Here is a 17292-nt window from a genome sequence, read left to right as displayed (position 1 = left end):
GAATGCTTTGTCCAACTGGTGAGATTGAGAATGCATAGCTCAGCCTTTTCCAGGCTCATTCTCTTCAGGGCAACTTGTGTTCAGAAGATGTGAAGTCTGTCTCTTCATATACAGGCTCTCCAAAGTAGGGAAGACCTTGAGTTGTGTGGTTAAATTTAACTGAATTGGGAAAGTAGTAGGAAGCCTATTTGGCTGAGGTTCACACTACATTCTTTAGCTCCTTTAGCACTAGTTATACTGCTGACCATTTTTAATCTCTTTCTGCCTGTTGATGTTTATCTATCAAGCGGGCTAGGGCTGGTCCCATTGCACAGTTAAGTGAGTGGGTCGCGCATGGTCAAAAGCGGTCACAGTTTGGATCCCGGTGGCTTGAAATACACTCTAGGCACATGTATGGGGTGGTCAAAGTCCCAAAAGGGTGGAGAAATGGAGGAAAGTGGATTGTGCCATGATCACATGCCATTATGGAGGGATGTTTTCTCTCCTCTCTCTGGCCAGCACATGTACTCTCTGGCAATTAAAAAAAGTGGGCTATAGATTGATTAGCACACATATGCCTCCCTTATAAAGTCCAAGTTCTTCATTAGTTAATAAGATACAAAATACTAACAAATGCAAGATGACAAAAGGATAGGAGCAGATCTTGCATTATCATACCATACCCCAAGGTCACTAAAAGAGAGACTTAATGCTGGAACATTTCTACTAAGAAACTTAATAATTCATCCTTGGTTTTGTTTTTACATTTTGCCAGAGGGTACATTTGCTTACCAGAGACAAAGAGATAGAGGGAACAAGGAAGAAAGCATCCCCATAGGAAATGGTCATGCTTTAAGCCCTTCTCCATTTCTCCGGCCTATCAGAAATTGGGGCACACACACACATATGTCCAGCATGTTTCTCTAGTTTCCAGGTCCAGGACTTGAAATGTGGGGTCAGCCACATGGGATCTGGCTGCCTTTACCACCAGGCCAGGGAGCCAGGCCCCATTCTTGCTATTTTATACTCAGAATCATAAGAACTCACCTCTTACCATTATTAGTAAAATATAATTACTTTACTTGATTATGTAAAGAGAAGATGCTGTAATACACTGGGTTCCTGAGTATTTGTATGTGTGTGTGCCCAAAATCTCAAAGTAGAGGGGGAGAAATGAAGGAGAGAGGACTCTAGTGTGGTCTTCCCCACGTGGATGTGCTTTGTCACTTTCTCTCTCTCCCTCTAGCTCTCTTTGTAAGAACAGGTGTACCTCTGGCAAGTTTAAAAAAAAAAAGTTCATTTAAGACTTGAAATAAGACTGACTGTCTTTTGACCACAAAATAAACAACAATGGTATTCTAATAACATATACAAGGGTACTGATGAGTTAAAACACACATACACACACACACACACACACACACACACACAAAATTTACCTTCACAGACTGGCTGTTGGGATCTTTGCTATCGATGTCACTGTAGGCAATAGTAATTAAGGGAGAATAGATGTTTCCACTCTTTGTGTTTGGTACAAGGTGGATGCTATTTGAAAGGAAATACATTTATAGTTACAAACATATGTAGGGCCTTAAACATATATTTATCATTTCTTTTGAATTTAAGATGATTGTCTTGATGATCTCAGAACCAACCAGTTAATAAGGACCAGAGAAAATTAAATATAAAGTAATGGCAACAACATAAGCTTATTTTAAATGGTCAAAACTTTAATATTAAAATATACTCTCTGAAACAAATTAGAAACACTTTTCTTTTCAGGCCCTATAAAGTTTATAAACAAAAATCACTGAAACACTAAGAACCATCTCTGACGAATATTCAAAACAGCAGTACCATTTGAAGCTAGAGAAAGGCAGACTATATCCTGATTTTCAAAAGATGAATTCTCGGGATCAGTAGTTAGCGTAATGGCTGTTCGCTGGACTCCCATGTAGTTGACCGCAGTTCAAGTCCCGGACCCGGTGGCTTAAAACTCACGCCAGGCATGTGTGTGTGCGTGTCCAAGATCCTGAGAGGAGAAGGGATTGTGGCGTGGCCATCACCCCTGGGGGGTGATTTCTCATTTTCTGTCTCTCTGTCTCTCTCTGTCTTGCTGGCGAGCACACGCGCCCTATAGCAAAAACCTCTAAAAAAAAAACCATGAATTCTCAACAAATTAATGTATGTTAGATCCAATGCTGTTTATGGCACATTATGGGGTATATTTTGCCAATTTGGGTGCATTAGTATTTTATAGCTTGTGAACTAAAAGGAAAGTGTCAATCACTAGGGGACAGCACGGTTTCATCAAGGTTAAATCAAGCCGAGCTGGGTTTGACTTCATTTTTAGTATGAATACTACATTAGTATATGAAGGAATGCTAAAAACATAGTACATTTGGAATTCAATGAGATACATGACAAAGTTCCTCTACTGACTACCTCATAGGATTGTTATGAGAATCAAAATGAAATGGTGAGGGAAAAAAACACATGTATGGAAGTGCCAAGGAAATGTAAGATAATGGTGTTGATTTTCATAAGCATATTTAAGGTAAACATGAATTATAAGAGTGGGAAAGCTGGTTAAGATTCCAGAGACAGGAATCTCAGCAGACAAATAGACGGGGGGCACCATACTAGGTGAGACCATCCTAGGAAGGGGGGTGGTCAGTATGATCTGGGACAACCTAGGAAGAGTAGCTATGAATGGAAATGAAGACTAGGATGGCATAACTATTAAAAATCTTCTGGTGAACTCTTTTCAAACTACCAATTTCAGGGCCAGCCAACAGCCTGGTGGTTAATTAAGGCAGCTATTATCCCATATGGCTGACTGTGCGGTTCTAGTTCCAGACCCAGCAGCTTGAAAAGAACACCCTGGGTGCGTGTGCTTGCATGCCCTAAATCTCAAGAGAATAAAGAAGGGATTGCAGTGTGGCTATCCCCATTGAGAAGCACTTTCTCACTTTCCTTATATCTCTCAATCCTTTCTAATTCAGGTCTAGAGTGGAGCCTAGCATGTGAACTTTGACCTAATTCCTCAGACTCTTTGGATACAATTCCCAACTTGGCTCTCCACCTTTATTCATCTTTACCAATTTATATAGATACCCAAAAGAACTTCATATACTGTTGCAATTCAGTTGTCCTTATTGTTTTCATCTGATAATTACTGGTAAGCAATTTCATCCTGACATTTTCTCCTAAATTTCAAGCCCAGTTCAGTAATTAGACATTTGTTACCTCAGTGATATCTGGGTAGCAACTCGAATCACTCTTGGCTGACTTTCTAAGTCATTTTCTCGTCCGCTTACTGTATCCACTAAGAAAATGCGCCGAGTTAGAAGCCACTTGCCAGAGTTACTGTCTTTTACCAAAAAAGAAAAAAAAAAAAAGTATTAAAAAAATACCCTCAAATTGTTCAAACTGGTTCTTAGAGATAAATTTGCTGAACAAATTTAAATACAAAAATAATATTTTGTTTCATGTAAGTGACTACAAAGCACTACTGCTGCAGAAAATTCCTGTTAGTGGTCTCCATCACACTTGAATGTCTTCTGATTAGACTTTTCACCAATTTGGAAAAATTTTTTCTGAAAAGGCAGAATTTTGTAACATGAATTACAACAAAAGAAACTATTAATAATTTGTCCGTAAAGCAGATCTAAGAAAGCTTGAAGAAAAGTCCTAACCATCTGGTAATGTGGGTAAGATGGGTAGGTCCCACATGGCCAACTGCATGGCTGAATGCTAGACCAAACAGCTTGAAAACACACTGGGTGCATGTGAGTGTGTACCCAAAATCCCATGGGGAGAATAAAGGAAAAAGGACTACAGAGTGGCTATCTCCTCTAGGGAGTGCTCTCTCACTTTGTCTCTCCAGTGAATGAATACACATGCCCTATACCAAAATTTTAAAAATAAATAAATAAAATAAAGAAAAAGTCTCAATTAAAGTTCTACTAATTTTTCTCAGGACACATTCTTAGTAACAATGTAATTCTTAACAAAAATGCCTGACAATAAAATTAATCAAAACTTATAAATATACCAATAATCTACTTCTACTTTACTTTTTGGACATGCTATATAAAACCATGTGAGAGAGAATCCATGATGTTTCTTATAATTAGTGGTTTACTAAATTATATTGTTGGCTGATTTCAGTCCAGAGAAAGAGTGGTCTATATAGATATCTTACCTTGGTTCACAAACATTTTATTGTGTTGAAGATTTAGATTCAACACAGGCACGGCCCAAATATATTGTTGTTGATTTTCACCAGTATACTCAAGGTACACATCATAAAATATAGGTGTGGTAAAGTCTGTTAAGATCTTAGAGAGAGGAATCTCACACTGGAAAATAAAATGAAAAATTAAACCTCACAATTGAAAATTAGAAAGCCTAATATCTTTAAAAGAGTGGATTTTTAGTTCTGCAAAATAAAATATCTTTAAACTACCTCGTTTATGTATATTTCTATGTCTTCTAAACATGAATAGCAAAGACGATTCTTTTGTAAAGGTCAAACACTAATTGCTTTGTTCTTTTCTTTTGGAAGAGGTTTTTGCTATAGGGCACATGCACTCGCCAGACAGACAGAGGGAGACAGAGAGACAGAAAATGAGAAATCACTCCCCAAGGGGCATGGCCACGCCGCAATCCCTTCTCTTCCATTCTCTTCTCAGGATCTTGGGCACACACGCACACATGCCCAGCGTCGGGTCCAGGACTCAAACCGTGGTCGACTACATGGGAGTTCAGCAACATAGCCATTACACTAACTGATGATCACTTAATCTGTTTTTCATGATAGTATTTTTCATTGTAGCTTTGTTCTGTGATTGTGTTTATACATTTTAACTTGACAGCAGACATGTATGCTTGACAGAGAGAGAGAGAGAGAGACAGCAAGCTAGCACCCCCAATGGGGATGGTCACACTGCAATTCCTTCTCTTTTTCCCCCTCCTTTCAGGATTTAGAGTACATATGCACATGTGTCTCATTGTTTTATTTATTTTTAAAGAATTATTTTATTTGACTTTATTTATTTATTCATTTTAATTTGACCTGGGAGAGACAGAGAGAGAAAAAGAGAGAGAGAGAGAGAGGGAAAGCAAGATAGCAAGCTGCCAGGTCTAGTACTCAAACTGCGGTTGGCCATGTGGAAGTCGAGCATCCTCAACCACCACACCACCTGCTGGCCCTGTGCCTCATTGTTTTAAACTGCCAGGTCTAAAACTTGAACTGCACTGGAGACCATGTGGGATCCAATCACTTTAACCACCAGGCCCTGGGCTGGCCCTCAGAAAGCATTTTTATAAACTACTGAATGTCTTTCAAATGTTTAGTGGCTTGTAATATTCCTATGTATGATGCTATTATTTTTTACTGGATTTTCAAAGGAAGGAAGGTCAAGGAAAGAGGGAGAGATAGTATAAAGAAAGGGGGAAATCACTGAGGTGAGAAAAGAAAGCATTTTTGTTATAGAGCAAAGAGTGAGGAAGGAGTTAAATTTGTATTAGTCACTAAAAGCAAAGTATTTTATTTCAAAATGCACAGAAGTAGGCATTTTTTAAAAAGACTTGTCAGTCTAGAAGCAGGTTAAGTCATGATTATAAAAATTTAACATTGGGAACCAGCAGTTAGCGTAATGGCTATATCGCTGGACTCCCAAGTAGTCGACCGCGGTTCGTGTCCCGGACCCGGTGGCTTAAAACTCACGCCGGGCGCATGTGCGTGCGTGTCCAAGATCCCGAGAGGACAATGGAGGAGAAGGGATTGCAGCGTGACCATCCCCCCTGGGGGGTGATTTCTCGCTTTCTGTCTCTATGTCTCTCTCTGTCTGTCTGGCGAGCGCACGCGCCCTACAGTGAAAACCTCTCCAAAAAGAAAAAAATTTAACATTAACTCTATAAATAACAAGGTACTCTCTGCTGATTAAACTTAAATCCCCTGTACTCAAATAAAACATTATATTAATTAGTGAAATTATTCATTACTATTTAAAACACTTCTAATTTTAAAAACTCAAATATTATTTCAATTAGTGCTCACATAATACTTTGAAAAACAAATTTGGGGGACCAGCAGATAGCGTAATGGCTATGTCACTGGACTCCCACATAGTCGACCGCAGTTCGCGTCCCAGACCCGGTGGCTTAAAACTCACACCGGGCACGTGTGTGTGCATGCCCAAGATCCCGAGAGGAGAACGGAGGAGAAGGGACTATGGCGTGGCCATCCCCCCTGGGGGGGGTGATTTCTCGCTTTCTGTCTCTCTTTCTCTGTCTGTCTGGTGAGTGCACGCACCCTATAGCGAAAACCTCTCCAAAAAAAAACAAAAAACAAATTTGGGACCAGACTATAACACAATGGTAAAATACAATGCTCTGTCAGACAATTCTGCATGAGAAGGTTGCTGGTTCAAGTCCAGAGACTTCTCTGAGTATTCAGCACATGTGCTTGGGGCTAGCAAAAAGACCAGGGATGAATCATATCATCAAGACCTTATTAGGGGTACTAACGGCATATGAAAAGAAAAAAAAAAGAAAGAAAGAGTAAAAGCTAAACTATAGATTAAAATAGATCACTTACATTTTGTTGATAGGTTGTTCCAAAAGAATAAGCAGCATTTAGTTTTGTCTCTGCGTCTGGGCAAAGCTACAGCAAAAGAATACAACTGATAAATAATATCTTAACATTTTCTTTGCTGATAGTTCTCAAAAAAAAAAAAAAAAAAAAAAAAAAGAGTTCTCAAGCCTCAACATGGATATATACCCTGTATAATACTTGTCAATGTATTAAGGGTATAGAAAATTAAGGAAACATCTTTGTTATAAATAAGTGTCAACTTAAAAGCAGTTTTAAGAAATTCCAATATAAAGCATTGGAAGAAAATCAACTATAGTATGTAATTAATGTTCTATTCAATAATCTAGGCTTTTCCACTTGTTTTGCCTCAGGCAAAAATAAGTTTTCTTTAGCTAGAAATATGCTTACCTGTAAAACACCTCCTTCTAAAGTTTGCCACTTGAGAAAATTTCCTCTTATATCATAGGATGCAGCAACAAACTTTAGTCTTGTATCCTGATAAAAAACAAAAACAAAACAAAACAAGAATATTGTCAAATACTCTGAAGGCAATATAATATCCCATAAAGGAAATTTCATTGTTAACTGATTCTCTTTATGGTTGATTGATGTTTTCTGTTGACAAATTAAATTCAGCTATTTTTATTTTGAAGGTAAATTAATCTAACTATTTCTATAATTAAATACACCTTAAAAAAATTGAACTTCTTTTGCATGAAAATAGTTACTTCAGAATTGAGAGGCAGCTGTAGTCACAATCAATTATATGGGAAAGTGAGAAAGTTAGAGGCAGGAATTTGGACTTACTTGTGAAGTGCTGGGAAATGTCAAAGACCCCTAGTCAATCTTTGGAAGCACTTCTTATAAATGTGGAGAGGGCTGGCCCTGTAACTTAGTGGTTTGTGGGAGCTGGATCCCACATGGCCAATGACAGTTTGAATCTCAGCCCCTATGGCTTAAAAGGCACACTGGTGCATATGTATCTTTGCCCCAAATCCTGACAGGATGGAGAATGAAGGAGATATAGTATGGTGCTTCTGCCTCCCTCACCCCCACCTCCAATCCCCATCCCTCAGTCTCTCAGTCTCTTTAAAAAATGTGGAGCTACACAAAGCAGCCATGGGCACAGCAGTAATGCAATGCTCTGCAGTGCTGAACTCCTTCCCCCCAGGTTCACATCTCAAAATCTCCCTGTACACGCACCAGCTTGTTATCTCAGCTGGCCAAGGATTGGGATGGATCATTGTCTGAAGACTGTTGGGAATGCCTGTCTCTCACTCTGCTTCTCTCTCTCATGGAAGAGACAAATAAATCAACTTAAAAAAAAATGTGGAACTACAAAAGGACACAGATTGTTTTGCATATGGTAAAGAAAACTCCTCTTCCCAGTCCCATAATTACTATTTGCTCATATAATCATATAACCCAGAGAGATCTATATATTCAATTAAGACAACTAAATTCTATAGTTTAGTCTCTATAAGTATCTGATATTTATATTTACTTAGGTAGCTAAATTTTTTAAATCAACCTTAAAAAGCAAAAATTGTGACTAGTAACTTTATTACCTTTTAAAATCATAAATCAAAATGTATTTATCCTCTAATGAAATAGTGACTTGTACCTGGTTTTGCCCTTTAAAACTGAAATTCGTAGGAAGAGGTATAGCACTGAGTACTTGAGGTGCTAATCCTAGCTGGTCTCCATAAAATAGCCATGGAAGATTCTGTCTCCTACAAATAATTACAATCATTTTACTAATGGGGAAGAAATACTTATTAATATTTGTGAAAAGAACTGCACTGAATTAAATTAAAATGACATTTCATCAATCAAAATGCCCTTACCAAAATGATATAGAATGAACAGTACTAAGTCCAGCAGTATTTTCAAAGATATATTGAAATAGTCGACACGCATCGAATGTGGCAAAGTCATAAGAATTCATGTTCATTACGCACATATTTCCAAGAGCTTGGCAAGATGTTAGATTGGCATACACCTATCAAAAGAACAATGACAAAGAAATCTAACATGACCTTCCTTAATAGCCTAAGCAGAAGTTGATATAAAATTATGCTTTAATTGTACCTACTTCATTAATTCTCTTTTTTATTCTCTAACTTTTTAATAACATTCCTCTAGCTTAAGTGGAAAAGAACTTTCAGGACCAGCAGATGGCGTACTAGTTACATCTCTGGACTCCCACATAGTAGACCATAGTCCAAGTCCTGGACTGGCAGCTTAAAACTCATGCCAGGCACATGTGCATGTGTGCCCAAAATCCCAAGAGGAGAATGAAGAAGAAGGGACTGCAATGTGGCCATGATTTCTCGCTTTCTGTCTTTCTGTGTCTCTGGCAAGTTCATACACCCTATAATAAGATATCTTTCTTAAAAACACTAAAACAACTTTCTACATAGGAAAAGAAGTGATGTACACATTTTAATTACAAATTTTAGACTAAAGTATAAGCAGCTGAAATAAGAAGTAAAAACTTACAGCATGACATTTTTTAAGACGATTGAGTAGCATACAGTCATCTCTTGGTATCTGTGGAAACTGGTTCCAGGATCCCAAAGATAGCAAAGTCCACAAATACTCAAGTAAAATGGTATACTATTTGCAATATAACCTACACACACCCTCTTACATACTTTAAATCATTTCTAGATTACTAATAATACCTATTATAAAGTAAATGTACATAAATAGTTTTTATACTATATTGTTCAGAGAAAAATGACAAGAAAAAAAGTCTACACATATTTAGTACAGAGGCAGTCAATGCAATCATCACAAGCCTACATCAGCAATAGTATAACATTTTTGATCTGTGCTTGTTTGAATCTGTAAGTGCAGAGTCCAAGGATACAAGAAACTGACAGAACTTATATTTGAAAAGTAAGAATGTGTTTGTATATTAGATCTCATGCATGTAAATCGAATCCCTTTTTATTTAAGTAATTTGTTTTATGAACAACAAAATAAGATCATTTGTTGAGTTTGCCTCTCAACCCTCTTTTCTCAATTCTCCCTTCCCATGTCTGACTTATCAGTAAATCTGGCTGGCTGCATCTTCAGAGCACAGGCAGAAGAAAAGCACTGTTCTTGTTGTCATGGTACCTACCACCTTGACCATGGTTCTACACTTTCAATTACTGTACACTCTTCTAAATGGTCTCTCTGCTTCTGGCCTTGACCCAACAAAATATCTCCAGGCTACAGTGACCCTATTGAAGCCCGAGGTTTGATCATGTTTCCTTTAGCAAAAAATCCTTCTGTTTCTCTTGATAAAGTCTGGTAGTCATCAGTTACTCCCTCCATTCCTGACCTTATCTCTTTTTCACTTACCCTACTCATTCTGCTCCAACTACTCTGGCCTCCTCAGAATGAACAAGCCAGTGAATTCCTACTTTGGAAGTTTGTTTCCTGCTCTTGGTTCTATTAAGAACAACCTTTCCCTAGATATCACATGGTTCACTCTCACTTCTTTCATGTCTTTGATGAAATATCCCCTCATAGGTATTTGTCTTGCCAACACTATAAAATAGCACCCTCAAAGCTGGCAGGTAGCATGATGGTTAAAGGTACTAGGTTCTCACATGGCCAACTGTGGTTCAAGTCCCAGACCTGGAGGGCTTGCTTTCTCGCTTTCCCTTTTTCTTTCTGATCAAATTGAAAAAAAAAAACAAAAACAATAATAATAAATTGAATTAAATAAATAATTCTTTTATTTAAAAAAAGCACCCCAGCCCCAAATTTCTATGTTCCCTGATTTATTTGCCATTATAGCACTTAGCACCACCTGATGCTGAGTTAGACTATAATGCCATGAGAAATCTTTTCTTCTGTCTTTCTCTGAAATTTTTAACCTGATCAAAGAACAGGGCTTAGCAAAAGTAGGTCAATAAACATTCACCAAAGGACAGTTTTCTCTAACACTCAATTTCAGCTGAATAAGCCTGGAGACATTCAATTTGTGTATACCGAATGACATTTAAAAAATTCTCTTTCGACTTTCAATCAACTAGAAAGGGTTTATTCTTCTTATATAATACAGCCAAGGAGATACAGTTACTTAGAATATTTCTAATGACTAGGTAAAAAAATGGTACCACAATTCTTCAGGTTTTTTTTTTTTAAAGAGAGAGAGATGTTTGGTATAGGGCACATGCATGCGTGCATGTGCTAGCCAGAGAGACAGAGAAAGATAGAGAGAAAGAAGCAAGAAATCACCACTGGGGAGGATGGCCATGCCACAATCCTTTTCCATTCTCCTCCTGGGACTTTAGGCACGCATGCATGCACACGTGCCCAGCTTAAGTTTTAAGCCACCAGGTCCAGGACTCGAACCACAGTCAATTACATGGGAGTCCAGTGATGTAACCAGTACATTAACTGCTGGTCTACCACAATTCTTCAAAATGAAATAAAATATTTTTTAAAAAATTTCAACTGACCCAACATGCAGCTGCTGCTGATTGCAAATACTTTGCAAACCATTCTGAAATTATAGACATGCCCTGTAAACAAAAAGATAAATTTTAGTTTTAAGTTCAAATGAAGATTCCTTAAACTTCCATTGTTAGAAAGAAATTAATGTGTACATTGTTGAATAGAAAATGACTAACATTATTTTCTCAGTGTTGGTAGGAAAACAGATTAATTAATAATACATTAATTTCAACCAATGTCAGTTATTACAAATAGGACTGCATCAAAAAATAATGACATTTAGGCAAAAGATGTAAGGCAACAAAATTTACCTACAATCAAAAATTTTTAAAAATGCCTCTTCCACTAATGCAAAAAGTAAAGTAAGCAAGGTATGGAGGTACCCACTTGTAATCCTAGCTATTTGGATGCTCTTAGAGTGCATATGTGCGTGCTCTATCTCTCTCCATATATATGTGTGTATGTATATATGTGTTATGTGTATATATGCATATACTATATGTATGGATATACCTATACATATATGTGTATATATGTGTGTATATACATGGATGTATATACATCCATGTATATACATATATGCATACATAGACACACACACACACACACACACACACACACACACACACACACCCCTATTCTAGCATTTATTTTGTGGCTCTGCAACTATTTTGTACTTGACTATAACTTCCAAAAGACTATTACTGGAGTTCACAATTACTGGAATTGAGGAATTTTTGCCTCATTCATCAAGATTCCAAATTTCACCTTTATCATTCTATTCTCACAGCCCTCCTAGTCACCGATTATTTATGTTTATGTTATTAACAACCAGAGTACAGTCTGTCCACCCAAGCTCTGCTGGCACCCTGGGTATCCTTTAATGTTCTTAACTAACTCCCATTCTAACTTGTTGTCAGTCATCTAACTGTTCTCTTTTCTTGAATTACTGACCTCTCCAGTTTCAATTCATGACCAGCATCTGCTGCAAAATGCTCTCATCTATAAAATAAGGAACCCAGAAAGATACAAATAAATCTACTCCTCCAATGCTTACTAGGTATAGGCACTGTGTCCAATTTGCAGTTAATACAATGAAGTTTATCAACTATTAGGTAACTTTCCCAATTCCCAAGGATATGAAGCTAATGCTTCATAATTTGGGGTTCAAATTTAGAGTCTCTGGTGCTCTTAACCATACTGCACTACATACTTTATAGGACCTAAACAGGCTATTCCCAGCCTAAACAGTCTGTGATTCATTGAAAAAGGAATGAGATAAGGTATAGAAGAAGGTTTTGTACTTATAAATTAAAATTATGAGTTGTTATATTAGTGTCTCTTAGATTGATCATTTGTTTTAAAGTGATTTACGCAAAAACATTTATTGTATTCCAAAATTAACTGCAAAAGAAAGAGATGCAGAAAGATCCCTAACAATGGAACAAAAAACCTGAAGCACACTCACGAGTTCTCCATAACGTGCAGCAGAAGTTATACGTGGAGGAAAATTCCCAGTGCTACTGAAACATAATCCCCCTGTCTTCAAAAATAAATAAAGGGGAAACAAAAATCTAGTTTATGGAAAGGTACATAAAGTGAATTTAAAATATAAACATTGTCAATTTGATTAGCCTTACTAAAATGTTAGGTTCTGAACATGCACAGGACCTGCTGGTATTAACAAATGTTGGTTCACATCGGACGCACCTGTTCAATACAACAAAAATAATTTTTAACTTGTTAATGTATTACATTAAACCGAATTTAATTGAGAACTTATTTTCCTAAATGCTGGACTAGAATATTCATTCAGCTAAGCAACTGCTTAAATAAAACAAATGAAAAATATTAATGCTAATAGAATAGTTTTATGCTACTCTTTGTGTTACAGGCAAAGTATAAGTAAATAAAATAACAGAAGAGTACTTTTTAACCTACATGGAATATATGGAATGGATTAATATTGAATAGCAAAGATGGTTAAGATACTCAGCCAATGAAGGAGTCCAGCAAACTTATATAAATGAAGCCTAATCAATTTTTACAAGTAGTTATATCAAATGTACTATCTTTATTACTATCTTTATATTTTATCTGCCACAAAGCAAAAAAATACCACAAGTAGAAAAGATACATATATCTATCTTATCATCAAGCCTATAACCAACACTTTAACAATAAAGTCTATTTATTGTCTTTATTTTAGAAGAATACTTCATATTTTTCATAATGAGATAGGAGGGTGGACACTGTGCTAGTGGGAAAAATGGGTTTACATGGGTATTCATTACTTGTAAGATAAAGCAGGTAGAAGGTCAGGCTGGAGTATTGCATAAAACCAAAAGTAGGCTTGAGAAAATATTAGAGGTGCAAACTGGGGGTCAGCCCAGGAGACATATTTGGATACTGCAACTCAACTGAGCAGTAAATACCCCTAGGAGAAGCTGCTCAACTACTTTCCATATTAAACCAGGGAACTGAAAAGAAAATTGTGCTTAGAATGTAGGCTGTAGCCAAATTCATGTAGATGAAACAGGTATAATGTTAGAGGCAACTGTGTAAGGAGTTGTGAGTTGGGTATATGAACACATGCATAAAGGGAGGGGGCAGAAATCGATAGATATTAGGGCTGTAGTTCTGGGTGCCTAGGTTATAATGATGTATTTTTTATTAATTTTTAGTTTAACATTATACTATAGAAAAGTATTAGCACAGTACTTGACACATAATCTATAATTATGTGCAAAGTACATAATACTGGGTTGTTGGGAAAGTCATGACATATTTTTCTATGCAAAAATGCATCATGACTTTCCCAACAACATAATATAAACAAAAAAGCTACCATTTTATTAAGAGGTTACTATGTGGCGCTATGCAAAGAACTTTATACATTTATTTCTATGAAGGTGGTAAATTTCCATGCTAAAGACAAGAGACTATAACTTGACCTATCCAAGGTCAAACAATTAATCGACTAAGGTAAGATCTGAACCCTATTCTGTCTCATGCTCTGGACCTCAGCTTTTTTATCTGTCAATGTCTAATCTTTTCTTTGGTCTATGAGGAACAATTGACACGATAGGAAAATACTTCTTAAAAGTACAGGTTACATAAAAATATAAGAAGATATTCACAAAGTCATCTCTTAGCACACTACTTACCTGTTTCCTAAAGCATTTGCTACTGTGAAAGAGTTTTCATTTCCATCACAGAGTTCACAAGTTGCTTGAGACAGTAATGTTCCATTAACATCTCTTTCCACTAAACAATTAGAAGCAAAATTAAGATATAACTCATAGTGATTATATAAGCTTCTATATGCTTAGAAAGTATTTAATAAAGCCTATCTGTAATTATTATATATTTGCATAAAGATATGTAAAGTATCTGATCGCCATAATAAAGTATAGAAAAGTGATGTCTCTTCCATTCCTACATTAAAAAAAAACACAGAAACCAATTTTCTAAGATATTATAATAATAAATCCATAATATTTTTTTCTTAAACATTTTCTGTTTGTTTTTGCTATGGGGCAAATATGCTCAACAGAGAAACACAGAAAGGGAGAAAGTGAGACCTCACTTCCCAGGGGTGATGGCCTTGCCACAATCCCTTCTCCTCCATTTTCCTCTTAGGATTTTAGGCATGTGCCTGGTTTGGATTTCAAGCTGCTGGATCCAGGACTCGAACTGCACAGTTGGCTAGGTACGATTCAGCACCTTTACCTCCACATCACCTGCTGGTTCTCCTCAAACATTTTTTTTTAATCTCTAACTTATTACGTTCCTACTATAGGAACTATCATTCCAGTGAATCAGGACGCAAGTATTTTCATAGACTGTTGATAAGTTTCTATAACTTTTGTGCTTTTGATGGCAGCTAATAAAGTTTTAAATTCACATAACTTTCAGCACAATTTCATTTTTGGATATTTAACCTACAGAAATGCTTGTAGGTGTGTTTAAAGATATTTACTAAAGCATTATTTGTTAGACAATGACCTAAATACCTAAAATGGCAGAAAGGTGCACATTCATGCTATGAAATACTATGTGATAGATTAACAAAATGAGATAAATCTAACAACTGACTGTTAACTGAAAAAAGTATGCTACAGAACAATATTTGGGATAGGAAACATTTATGTAGAAATAACACACACACACACATAATTGCCAGAGGGCATGCATGCTTACCAGACAGAGAAAGACAGCACTCTCTCAATGGGGCATAGTCATGCTGCACTCCTTTTTCCTCCATTTTGCCATCAAGGTCAAGATTATGGGCACATAAGCACTTGTCCAGCATGCTTTTCGTGCTGCAGAGCCAGGACTCAAACTACAGTTGGCCATGTGGGATTTTGGCGCCTACTGCATGTTTACTCACTGTGCTACAAGACCAGCCCATCACTTATATTTTATATGCAGCTCCTTAACCACTATGTTGTGAGACCAGCCCATCAAATTTTAGCTTTAATTTACACTTTTCTTACTTTGACTATGGTTAAGCTTTTTTCTTGTTCAAGTTAAAATACTTCCTTCTGAGTCAGCTCCATAATGTCATGGTTAAGTGATGTTCATTGGGAGACAGATCAAAATTAGCTGACCACAGTTCTAATACCAGTTCTTGTCCAATCAGGATCCTGGGAAATGAAAAAACATTCTGGGTACACATGCACGTATGTCCCAAATCCTGACAGGATAGAAAATGGAAGAAAAAGGATTGTTGTGTGACCGTGCCTCATCAGGAGGAGGTGCTCTTGTTTTCTCTCCTCCCTCTCTCTCTCTCTCTCTCTCTCACACACACACACACACACACACACACACACACACACACACACACATATGTCTTCTGGCAATGAAAGAAAAAGAATATTAAAATAATTTATCTTTGTAGACTTAATTCAGGATTTTTGGCTATTTTTTAAATTGGATCATTTTACTCTTACTTTTTTTGTAGGAACTTTATGCATATTGAAGAAAGAATTTAGATCTCTGCATGTTTTATGCATTATTTATTATCCTTTAGTTTGCAGTTTTTTGGTATTATGAGTTTTTATAGACTCACATAGACTAAGAAAGGGGATTCCCCATGCTGGAAAACTAAATGCAGGCCCAAGCTGCCATTAAAAAGATAAGTTGTTAAATGAGGAATGACTGTATTTCTTACCTAAAATATAGCCAGTGGGACAGTGGCATTTTCCTTCTGCAGTTAAGCCACTAGGACAAGAAATACAGTTCCAACCATCTTCGGTAACACCTCTCTAAGTTAAAAACAAAAACAAAAACAAAACCCTTTTTCTTCTTTGTAATGAACTTTCTTCTTAATTGATCATGTGAGTTCAAAATGCAAAAATAATGTGTAATTTGTGGTAGATATTCAAATAAATCATACATGTATGAGCCACATAAAAATTCTCTGGATAGGTAATTCATGCTGATATTCCAAAATTAAGTTATATAGTATTACTGTGCTCTGACTACTATTAAAAGATTAAATTTAGTTAATACATCTTTCTTTCTAGTGATCTTCAATTTAAGTGGGCTCTTTTATAACTAATTTTGACATTCAATTTTTTCAGTTATGAACACAACAAAACTCAATAGGACTTAATCAATAAAGAGCCTGATAATAGTATAGTCCTACTTGTTCTAAAAAGATTATTCTAATATTTTTAAAATTTTGCCAGAGAGCAATGTGCTTACCAAAGAGAAAAAGAGGGAAAATGAGAAAGTACCCCCATAGAGGATGGTCATGTTGCAATCCCTTCTCCATTTTTCTCTCTTTTCAGGATTTTGGTCACATATGCACACACATCTGGCAAGTTTATCAAGACACTAGGTCTGCAATTCAAACTGCGGTCAGCCATGTGGGACTCAGCCACCTTAGCACAGCATGCTACCAACTGGCTCAATAACTATTTTAATTTTTAAAGATTCAAATACATTAGCTTGTAAAAATTAATTTAGGATTCCAAATGAGTAAATTTAATGGGATTATAAAATTGTTAAAACTGATTTATGAAAATATCTCCTTCTTTCTATCCATTAGTAGTTTGCACTAGTAAAGGTTTTTGGTAAAGTATCACTTATTACATAAGCTTTAGAAAAGCCAGAGCAATAATACAAAAATTATAAACACAAATATAACCAAATTAACAGAGAACAATGATTAAAAACAAAATAATGCCACAATTATTTTAAATTCTGGTTGAAAAGTGGACTCATCAAGAAATGTTCCTATA

General features: G+C 36.3%; 1 protein-coding gene across 2 annotated transcripts in view; it reads right to left on the bottom strand.

Moving 5' to 3' along the window:
• The window catches only part of TMEM67 (transmembrane protein 67), a 51627-nt gene that overhangs the window by 30797 nt on the left and 3538 nt on the right, over window positions 1–17292 (bottom strand). For both annotated transcript variants that reach the window (XR_001371353.2, XM_006161282.3), the window contains exons 3-14: window positions 16218–16311; window positions 14209–14308; window positions 12682–12751; window positions 12510–12584; window positions 11047–11109; window positions 8431–8585; window positions 8208–8316; window positions 6992–7078; window positions 6587–6652; window positions 4187–4343; window positions 3229–3352; window positions 1419–1524 (exon numbers count right to left, since the gene is read on the bottom strand). Coding sequence is in view for 1 of the 2 variants with exons in the window: in XM_006161282.3 (XP_006161344.1) it covers window positions 1419–1524; window positions 3229–3352; window positions 4187–4343; window positions 6587–6652; window positions 6992–7078; window positions 8208–8316; window positions 8431–8585; window positions 11047–11109; window positions 12510–12584; window positions 12682–12751; window positions 14209–14308; window positions 16218–16311 (1206 nt within the window). In the remaining variant the exon portion in view is untranslated. The remainder of the gene's footprint in view (window positions 1–1418; window positions 1525–3228; window positions 3353–4186; window positions 4344–6586; window positions 6653–6991; window positions 7079–8207; window positions 8317–8430; window positions 8586–11046; window positions 11110–12509; window positions 12585–12681; window positions 12752–14208; window positions 14309–16217; window positions 16312–17292) is intronic.

Source organism: Tupaia chinensis, unplaced genomic scaffold, assembly GCF_000334495.1.
Source record: "Tupaia chinensis unplaced genomic scaffold, TupChi_1.0 Scaffold138407_1, whole genome shotgun sequence".
Classification (NCBI taxonomy): Eukaryota; Metazoa; Chordata; class Mammalia; order Scandentia; family Tupaiidae; genus Tupaia; species Tupaia belangeri.
Note: the sequence above shows the minus strand (reverse complement) of the source record. Positions and strands in the feature narration are given on the sequence as shown.